Genomic DNA, 10,394 nt, shown 5'->3' on the forward strand with positions numbered 1-10,394 from the left:
TCCATCCACAGTCTCCGGGTGCAGGGCCTTGTTGAGTCTGGTGGGGACAACGACAGGAAAACCACCTCCGATTGCTGTCACACTCGGGGACCCAAAGGACAGTGAGAGCAGCAGCATCTGCAGGAACAGGAACAGGCCTCGTCCTCCACAGAAACCACGGGACAAGAAACACACGGAGGATGGGGCTGAGGCCGCACCAGGCCGGAGCCAGGCTGACCTGGACACAGGAGCCCTTGCTGCGCATCATCCTGTGACCACACACTGTCCACATGTGGTCCTACTAAGTGACAAGGACAAAAGAGCCCAGGAGGTGACAGAGCTGAGGAGTGACCACGTCAAAGTCCACAATGGACTGAGCTCCGGCTGGGCACAGCCCTGTCCACACTGGGCTCCCACAGCCTCCTCCAGTCACACAGGATAGGAAACACAGATTCCAGAAGGTTCTCAAAGCTGTGCTTTATTTCTTCACTCTTTCAGATCAAGGATTTGAACATCAAGTTCATGTTCAGATTCTTACTTTCAGTGGGAAGTGAGTTGCTGCAGCTCAGTGCAGCATGGAGCTGACAGGATGGAGACGTCCCCGCCCCCCTGTGCTGGAACAGGAAGGCTGGCTGTGGAAGGGATCACAGGACAGAGCAGGGACAGGGGTCCTGCTGGGCAGGGCTGGGCTGGTCTCCCCAGGTCTTCACACTGCACACAGGAGAAAGCAGACATCTTCAGACACTGCCACCAAAGAGAATCCAGTGGCTCTTGAAGTCAGAGAAGAGACTTGAACACATTTCCTGTCCCTCAGTCCCACAGGGCAGCTGTCTCAAGCTGAAGAACAAGAGTCATGAACAGTCTATAAAGACAACACCACCAACACCCACCACTCACTCAAAGGTCCAACTTCTGAGAGTCCCTGTGACCCAGTCTTGTCCCCTTTGATGACTCCCAACCCAGGCCCTCAGGTGTCACCTTCACAAGCCTCCAGAGAGAAATCAGAGCTCCGGGCACTGTCGCTTCCTGCAGAGAAAAAAATAAGACACACTCAGAGCCAGAGAAGATGTGGTGGAGGAGGGATTATGGGCTGGCTGACTCCCTATGGGCTCCATCTCTACCCCAAGGGCCTCAAGGATCCTCCCTCTCCCGACACTGACCTGGAGCCTGAGCATAGCTCCCTCCTTTTCCCCCTGTGAGAAGAAAAACTGTGAAGAACAAGGAAGTCCTGAACCCCAGGAATGTTCCAGAACTGTGACAGCAGATCCAGGGCAGGGTCAGGAGGTATGAGGACAGGAGGTGCAGGGACTGAACAACTGTCCTCCTGGAGGTCTGTCCTCACAGGGACCTTCCCCTCTGACCTCTGAGAATCAGGTCCCCATGTCCCCAGTCCTCAGGGTGATGACTCTGTCCCTCACTTTCCATGTGCTTTACAGAGCAGTGTCAGCACACAGACCAGTCAGGAAAGTTTGTGTGTGGACGGGGCTTCCCATGAATGAGGGATAGACACTTCTAGAAGAAGAGAGAAAACCCAGACCCTGCCCCTCCCTACCTGTGTTCTTCCTCCTCCTCATCATCACAATAGCCACCACAACTCCTATGACCACAACTCCAAGGACAACCAGGATAGCCACGATTGCCAAGATGGGGATGGTGGCCTGAGGAGGCTCTGGGAAGGGAAGGGAAGGTGAGGGCCTGACCCCAGCTCTCAGCCCTGACCCTGCTCAGGGTCTCCAGAAGGCTCCTGCTTTCCCTGACAGCAGGCTCTGTGCCCACACCCCTCCTTACCCCATCTCAGGGTGAGGGGCTCAGGCAGCCCCTCATGCTGCACACAGCATGTGTATCTCTGCTCCTCTCCAGAAGGCACCACCACAGCTGCCCACTTCTGGAACTTTCCATCCCCTGCAGGCCTGGTCTCCACAAGCTCCATGTCCTGGGTCAGGTCCTCCCCATCCCTCTGCCAGGTCAGGGTGATGTCAGCAGGGTAGAAGCCCAGGGCCCAGCACCTCATGGTGATGTCCCCTTCAGGTCTGGGGTGAAGGGTCACCTGTGTCTTTGGGGGATCTGGTAGAAACAGGTGGAAAGTTCAGGCATTTTGTATTCTTCCTGGGGCTCAGCAGTGCTCATGTGACCATCCTGGGAATGGTCAGGAGAGCTGGGGTGGGGGAGGTGTGCAAACTCCACACAGCTGCCTAGACACAGGCATCTGGATAATCCACTCCTTGGAAAGTTGTGGAATTCATGTGAGCCATCCCAGGATGGAAACTCCAGGTTTCCCACATGGAAAATGGACTTCTGGTCCTGACTGGGTGGAGCTGAATGACAGCATCCATGGGGTCAGACCTCCAATAACACCTGGTGGGCAGAGAACCCAGCCTGAGAGAGGCCGTGGTTCACAGTGGGCTGCAGATGGAAGGGAACTGCTGGCTGGATATTCCAGGATCTTCTGAACTGCCCTAGAGAAGGGTGAGCCCTGGAGTCGCTCTCTGATGCTGGACCAGGAAACCCTGGCTCATCTTCCCCTCTGTTGTGTAGTAAATTCCTTCAAGATAAACCATCATTAAGTAAGGAAGGGCCTTAGGACAAGGGTGATCTGAAGGGAGGTGACACATTCCATCCTGCAGGGGATGGGAGCTGAATAAAACTCAGGAATATAAAGCTCAGAATTTAATGAACCCTGAAACTGACCAGATTGACTAGTGCCTCCTTCCACAAGGTTCTATAAGGACCCCAGAGACCACAGACCAGCCAAGCTGCCTGGAGGGAACAATGGTCACAGTGCAGCTGTGGTGGCTGTTGTGAGGAAGAGGAGGAGGAGGACGAGTAGCATGAGGAAGAGGAGGAATAGGAGGAACAGAGGAAGGGAGGGGCAGAGTCTGGGTTTTCTCTCTTCTTCTAGAAGTGCCTCTTTCTCTTTTATGGGAAGCCCCACACACACAAACTTTCCTGACTGGGTCTGTGTGCTAACACTGCTCTGTAAAGCACATGGAAAGTGAGGGACAGAGTCATCACCCTGAGGACTGGGGACATGGGGACCTGATTCTCAGAGGTCAGAGGTCAGAGGGGAAGGTCCTTGTGAGTACAGACCCCCAGGAGGGCAGTTGTTCAGTCCCTGCACCCCATGTCCTCATGCCTGTCTAGCTGCTGCAAGTTGTGCAGTGACCCCAGGTTTCCATCTTTAGTGAGCTCTCAACTAAGGGCGACCGGCTTTGGTGAAGCAAATGTCTTTGATTTCCGTTCTGGGAGGTCACCCCTCAACCACATTCTGTAAGTAATCCTAATAAACTCGCTGGCTCACCAAATCAGACTATGTGGTATCCCCACTTTGGTCTGTTGTCAGTTTGGGGTAGGTAGACTCCTTCACATCTCTCAGGAATACTGTCACACAACACCCTACGACCCCAAGAGAGAGGCACAATTCCAGCTGATCCCATTTCCTCCCTCCTCAGAGACATGAGCCCCAGTCCGAGGGAGATGGAGGATTTTCCCGCGGCCCCTCTTACCTGCGCGCTGCAGAGTCTCCTTCCCATTCTCCAGGTATCTGAGGAGGGTCTCCACGCACTCTCCTTCCAGGTAGGCCCTGCACCGCTCTGCCACACCAGCCTGCTCCCACTTGTGCCTGGAGATCTGAGCCGCCATGTCCGCCGCGGTCCACGAGCGCAGGTCGTCGTTCAGGGCGATGTAATCTTTGCCGTCGTAGGCGTCCTGAATGTACCCGCGGAGGAGGCGTCCGTGGGAATCCACTTCGCAGCCAGACATCCTCTGGATGGTGTGAGAACCTGGCCCCGACCCCGAGGTCAGCCCCGCCCACACGGCCCCGCCCACCCGAGGGTTCGGATCCCAATAGAAACCGAAACCCCGTCAATTCCCGCGGAATCCCACAGCCTCGGGTCGAACCTCGGACCTGGGGAACCCAGGGTGAATCGCGCCGTCCGTGGGGACGTGGGGGGGTCGCGAGCTCCGACCCGGGGTCACTCGGGGTCACTCACCGTCCTCGCTCTGGTTGTAGTAGCCGCGCAGGGTCCGCAGGTCCCCACGGTTAGTCTGTGCGGTTCCCTTGAGGTTCTGCGTCTCCAGCTCCCAGTACTGCGGCCCCTCCTGCTCCACCCACGGCGCCCGCGGCTCCATCCTCGGATTCTCCGCGTCGCTGTCGAAGCGCACGAACTGCGTGTCGTCCACGTAGCCGACGGCGATGAACCGGGGCTCCCCGAGGCCGGGCCGGGACACGGCGGTGTGGAAATACCGCATGGAGTGCGAGCCTGGGGGAAGATAGGGGCTGAGACCCCGGACAGGGGCGCGGGGCTCGGGTGGACACGGAGCGGGGCGGGGCCGCCCGGCTGGGCCGTTTCCCTCCCGACCCCGCACTCACCCCCGCGGGTCTGGGTCAGGGCCAGGGCGGCGGTGAGCAGCGGGAGGAGGGTGCGCGGCGCCATCGCCCCATTCCGGAGACTCGGGGACAGTCTGAGTCCGGGCGCGTCTGAGTGCATGTATAGCGGTGACCGCGGCGACGCTGATTGGCTTCTGTAGGAGCCCGACACCCAATGGGAGTGAGAACTGTGACGCGTCATCAGTATCCAGGCAGAAGGGCCTGACAGGTTAGGCCAGGGAGAAGTGAAACCCTGGTGGTTGGGAACCCTGACCTCTGGCTTCCCCACCCCAGACCTCGTCAGGACTTGAGACCTTGCCCTGAGCCCTGTGAGGTCAGAGCGCTTCTCGTCACATGATCTCCCTGAGTCCTGAGACTGTGCAATCCAGGAGAGATCAGAGATTGGGCTGATTTCCTCCCTGTCTCCCTGCTCCTCCTCCATTGCTGGACTCTTCTGGAAGAACAGCCACCCCAGGAACGTTATGGCAGCAGGGACATTGCCAAGCCCTGATTGGTCAGGAATCTCATCTATGCAGAGTTTGTTCCTGTCTGAACAGCCCTGAGCTTGGACTCACCGAGCTCCTCTGTGCTCTTTCCAGATAATGCACCTGTGGCTCCGGGTGCTTGTGTGTTAGTGATCCTCATTCCACAGCTGAAATCGTCAGTGTGGGTCCAGGACATGGTCTCAGTACAGGAGACCCCCTTCTCCACCAGGAAGAGAGTGTTGTCCTGTGTGCACACACTTCTGAGGTAAAGGTTAATTCATAAACCAGACACATTAAAGATGGACGGAAACTAATTATAAAGCACAGTGATGACAGCAATATAGTCTAATGGATGGTGTGTAAGGAGGGATCTCTCTCTCTCTCTCTCTCTCTCTCTCTCTCTCCCCCTCCCTTCCTCCCTCCTTCCCTCCCTCTCTCCTGCACTCACACTGTAATGCTGTGAGATGACAGATGAGCTGATGAGATGAGGGACATGAATGGTGCAGGCGTGTGGGACAGTGGATCTCATAACCTGGTTGGCTCTAAGAACCTCAGGCCTGTGCAGCGTGTGCAGTGTGGACCCTGGACAGAGGATGGGTCTTGTGCCAGGTGGACAGACTGGTGGACAGAGCTTTCATCCCACTGTCCTCTAATGTGGGAATTTTTCTTTCAGATCTCGGCAGCACGCACTGAAACTAGAAGGTGAAGCAGGGAAAGTGGGGCCGTGTGCACAGAAACGCTCAGGGCAGCAGAACTTGTCAGTGTTTCCAGCAAGCCTGAGAAACTCTAGTCCCTTCAGTTTCCTGGTGTCACAGACGCCCTGCCGCTCCCACCAGACCTCACGTTTCTAGTCCCCTCTGGTTTCAGACCTGGGGGCTCATGATCTCCCTCCCCCTACAGCTCCCTCTGCTTCCCCTGGAAGCTTGCATTTACATGAAAACAGAAGCCTCACAGAATACCCACCTCACCTTCAGCAGCAGGAGGATCAGCAGCAGGGCCAGGAACACAGTGGAGAGCTGAGTCCTGTGGAGGGCAGGATGGAGGCTCCCTGAGGTGGTAAGATGGGGCAGCACCATGGCAGGTCGACCCGCCTGCCTGCTCCTCATTTCCACCTACTCATGTCTCCAGAGACCCTGGCATGAGGCTTCAGGTCCGCCAGGCAGAGGACCACACCTCAGGTCTGACCAGGAGGTGGGACTCAGGCTGGCCCTGAGCAGGATGCACTGTCACAGGGCACTTGAGTGGCAGCAGAGAGGTCCCGGCACCAGGAGCAGTGACAGCAGCCCCAGCCCAGGATCCAGTGTCCAGCAGCAGGTAGAGGCTGAAGTGGGCTCTGAGCAGCCTGGTGTTGTCGGTCAGTTGATGGCTGGAGCCCGGTCCTGTGGTTTTACACAGAGAGAAGCTAGCCACATAGTTACATAGAAACACGCAGATAGAATTTTAGGAACATATGGGAAATGTAGACTCCACTCTTTGGTGAGAAGTGACCTGGGCGCAGTGTCAGAGCCCTGTGCAGAGATGCTCTGTGTGGAGCTGTGAGCAGCTTCCTGCATCTTCCACCTGCTGGGACAAAAATGACCATCTTACCAAAAGCAATTTATAAATTCAATGCAATCTCAATCAAAATACTCATGACATTTTTCACAGAGCTTGCAAAAAAAAGCATCCTAAAATTCATATAGACTCACAGAAGACCCCGGATAGCCAAAGCAATCTTGGGCAAAAAGAACAATGCTGTGGGGACCAACATACCAGATCTCAGATTATATTACAGAGCTATAGTCAAAAAACCAGCATGTTATGGGCACAAAAATAGACACATAGATCAATGGAATGCAATAGAAGACCCAAACAATTTCAGCCACCTGATATTTGACAAAGGTGCTAAGAACACATAATGGAGGAAAGACAGCATCTTCAACAAATGGTGCTGGAAAAACTGGATCTCCACCTGCACAAAAATGAAACGTGACCCTTATCTTTCACCCTGCACAAAGGTCAACTCCAAATGGATCAAAGACCTCAATATAAAGCCTGAAACTTGGAGACTGCTAGAAGAAAATATAGGCATCGCCCTCCAAGATATAGGTGTAGGAAAGGACTTTCTGTATCAGACACCAGTTTCTCAGGCACTAAGGTCAACAATCAGTGGATGGGACCTCATTAAATTATGATGTTTCTGTAGAGCAAAAGAAACAACTAAGGAGTGGAAGTGGAATCCCACTGAGTGAGAGAAAATCTTTACCAACTACACATCTGTGGAGAGCCGTAGGCCCCCACCCCAGAATATAACAAGACCTGGTTCCTGGCAAAGCTGTTTCCAGACGTCAAGGCTGACCTGGTTTGAGATTAACCAGATGACCATACTTGAAAGCCTCACAAACATGTTGTTCTAACTCGGGCACTTACCACTTGAGAAACTCCCTCATTTCTTATGGAAATGCCTAAGAAACTTTTGTATTACTTTGTAATCATGCAGGTGTAACCTTATAATTGATTTGTGGCCTTACTATAGAATTGTGATATGGTGTTCTGTTAATAGAATTGCTCTGCCTCAATAGATTTATCCCTGCCAACTTCCCCCTCCCACTACTGCCGCTTTCTCTCTCCCACTTCTACTGCTTGTGACGTTACTGCCGCTTTCTCTCTCCCACTTCTACCGCTTGTAGTTTGTGGTCTTTGCCTTTAAAAGAAGCCTGTGAACTGGGCTCTGGGCTTCTGCCCTCCGAGTGAGGCAGGGGTCCGTTGTGCAGAATGTAATAAATCCTCATGCTTGTTGCATCTCCTGGTCTGAGGACTGAGTTATTGGGGGAGCGGCCTCCTGTGGACGTTGGGCACCCCAGACTGGGGTTCCAACATTTGGAGGTTCCACCGAGATCCAGGCCACCCCCAGACCCATTTCCTCAGATCAGCAGGAGGTAAGAATAGATGTCTCGTGATTTGTCTTGGTCTTAATGTCTGTCTGTCATTTCCTGCTCTGGGAACGTTCAATTGTGCCTGTGCAGGACCTGTAAGTCTGTATTCTGGAAACCAGCGGGAGTGGCAGACGTGCCCAGAGACCCCTGGTTTCACTGCTCTGGCCTTAGTGACCAGAGTGATCTGGAGAGGGGAGGACAGCATAGCTTTCCTCACCCCGGGAGGAGGGATTGGCTTGGCTGATCCCTTCCTGATCTGTATTTTCAGTTTCTGAGTTAAGAAGCGCGCAGCAAGGATTTTTGTTTTGTGTTTGTCTTAAAAGTGTGAGTGCAGAGTGCGTCTGAGTGAAAGAAGGACCAGTCCAAGTGAATGCAAGGAGAGGTGGTGTGCATGTATGACACTTCTGGCCCTAGTCATTCTAGGCGGGGGCCTAATTCTGTATTTTCTTCTATGATCTCTATTCTAAAGTATCCTCTCCCTTTGTGTTTCTCCTTATTCTTGGTCTAAGTCTTCACGTGGGACCGTTAATGACAAAAGAGTAATTGAGGCTTTCTGGCCAGGGCTACTCCCTGGAGTAAGCTGAAGGCTCCTAGCCCTCTTGACAGACCCCGACTGCCTGCACGGGTGGAGACAAGACGGCTCCTCTGTACTTCCTTCTCCTCTCCATCCCTCCCTCCTGCCACTGAAAAAGCCCCGCAGGTACGGGTCGAGCAACTAAAAGCCAAAGGGCGCTCACCACTAAAAGACTCCCGTGAACGGATAAGGGGGTCCCAGGCGTGAATCCCAGATAAATTCATGTCCCCTGCAGAAGAAATACTGGACAACGATAGGTATTCGTCCACAAGCACACTCACTGGTCACTATTGTTTGGAGTGGCATCTTCACTTCTTTCTCTTTCTTTCTTTCTCTCTCTCTCTCTTTCTCTCTCTCTTGTGATCATCCTCTCTCCCTCTCTTTCTCTCTTTCTCTCTCTCTCTCGTGACTTCTATCATGGGTCACTCGCTAACTACTCCTTTAAGCCTAACTCTGGAATACTGGAAGGAGGTCGTGGAGAGGGCCCATAACTTGTCAGTGGAGGTCCAGAAGAAGAAGTGGCAGAGTCTCTGTTCCTCTGTATGGCCCTTTTTTGAAAAAGGATGGCCAAGGGATGGGACTTTTGACCTTGCTACCATCTTACAGGTTAAGAAATACATTTTCCACCCAGGACCACACGGACATCCAGACCAGGTGGCCTACATAGTCACCTGGGAAGACTTGGCCCGGAACCCCACACCTCCCTAACCCTCCTTGATCCTCCACCTCCCTATCCACCTGCGCAGGCACCTCCACCCCAGGAACCTCATCCCTCTCCTGATTCCACCGAACCTGACCAATCTCCCCCTCCATCTAGCAGACTTCGCCTAGGGGAACTGGAGAGACTGATCAGGGGCTTCCTACCACTTCTGCTTCCCTGAGTCTTACTTCTTCCCTCCTGCCCCTTCAGTCTGCCCCTGAGAAGAAGAAAAAGCCAGTCCTCCCCGAGGACCAAGTTTCCCTAACCCTCCTTGACCCTCGACCTCCCTATCCACCTGCGCAGGCACTTCCACCCCCAAAACTACCTTGTCCCTCTCCTGACTCCACTGAACCTGACAAATCCCCCTCCTCTATCTAACAGACTCCACCTAAGGAGGGATAGAGGGGGCCCTTCTGATGGAACATGGACTGCCCAGGTTTTTCCCCTCCGAACTATAGGGGATCAGATTCAGTACTGGCCTTTATCAGCCTCTGACTGGTATAATTAAAAGACTCATAACCCCTCTTTTTCTCAGGATTCTCAGGCTCCAACTGCTTTAATAGAGTTTATTCTCCTCACCCACCAACTTGGGAGGATTGTCAGCAACTCCTCCAGGCACTTCTAACCACAGAAGAAAGACAGTGAGTCATCCTGGAGGCCCGGAAAAATGTCCCTGGGCAGGATGGGAGACCCACTCTGCTCCCAAATAAAATAAACGCAGGATTTCCTCTGACCAGACCCAACTGGGACCCTGAAACCATGGCCGGTAGGGAGCATCTCCGTCTTTATCGCCAGACTCTTTTAGCGGGTCTCAAAGGGGCCGGAAGGTGCCCGACCAACTTGGCAAAGGTACAGGCTATAACCCAAGGAGAAAATAAAACCCCCACAGGGCTTCTAAAATGCTTGATAGAGGGATATTGGATGTACACCCCTTTTGATCCCACAGCCCAGGAGCGTCAGGCAGATCTTATTATGGCCTTTTTAGGACAATCAGCTCCTGACATTCGTGGTAAGCTCCAATGGCTGGAGGGCCTTCAGGGGTACTCCTTACAGGATTTAGTAAGACAAGCTGAAAAAAATCTATAATAAACAAAAAACTTTAAAAGAAAGAGAGGATAAAATCAGAAAAGAGCAGGAAAAAATTAAGTTAAATTTTGGCCACAGTAGTTCAGGGAACAGGAACAGATAGGGACCTGGGAGACAAAAAAAGACCCCGAGTGGACAAAGATCAATGTGCTTACTGCAAGGAAAGAGGACATTGGGCTCGAGAATGCCCAAAGAAGTTAAATAAACTACAAAAAAAGACAACCCCAGTCCTGACCCTAGGAGACTAGGGGAGTCGGGGCCAGGAGCTCCCCCCTGAGCCCAGGGTAAC

The 10,394-nt window shown here is 53.4% G+C and overlaps 1 protein-coding gene across 3 annotated transcripts in view; it reads right to left on the bottom strand.

Moving 5' to 3' along the window:
- Positions 1-437: 437 nt before the first annotated feature.
- The window catches only part of LOC103725555 (patr class I histocompatibility antigen, A-126 alpha chain-like), a 20,817-nt gene continuing 10,860 nt past the window's right edge, over positions 438-10,394 (bottom strand). Inside the window, exons 2-8 of one of the 3 annotated variants that reach the window (XM_029558517.1) lie at positions 3,969-4,238; positions 3,483-3,758; positions 1,768-2,043; positions 1,532-1,648; positions 1,140-1,172; positions 958-1,005; positions 438-816 (exon numbers count right to left, since the gene is read on the bottom strand). In XM_029558517.1, coding sequence (XP_029414377.1) covers positions 812-816; positions 958-1,005; positions 1,140-1,172; positions 1,532-1,648; positions 1,768-2,043; positions 3,483-3,758; positions 3,969-4,238 — 1,025 coding nt within the window. In that variant the 3' untranslated portion in view covers positions 438-811. Of the gene's footprint in view, positions 817-946; positions 1,006-1,139; positions 1,173-1,531; positions 1,649-1,767; positions 2,044-3,482; positions 3,759-3,968; positions 4,239-4,348; positions 4,510-10,394 lie in introns of those variants that run through there. The other 2 variants (XM_017795548.2, XM_029558518.1) reach the window with 2 other exon arrangements.

Source organism: Nannospalax galili, unplaced genomic scaffold (genome assembly GCF_000622305.1).
Source record: "Nannospalax galili isolate Female #2095 unplaced genomic scaffold, S.galili_v1.0 scaffold2349, whole genome shotgun sequence".
Classification (NCBI taxonomy): domain Eukaryota; kingdom Metazoa; phylum Chordata; class Mammalia; order Rodentia; family Spalacidae; genus Nannospalax; species Nannospalax galili.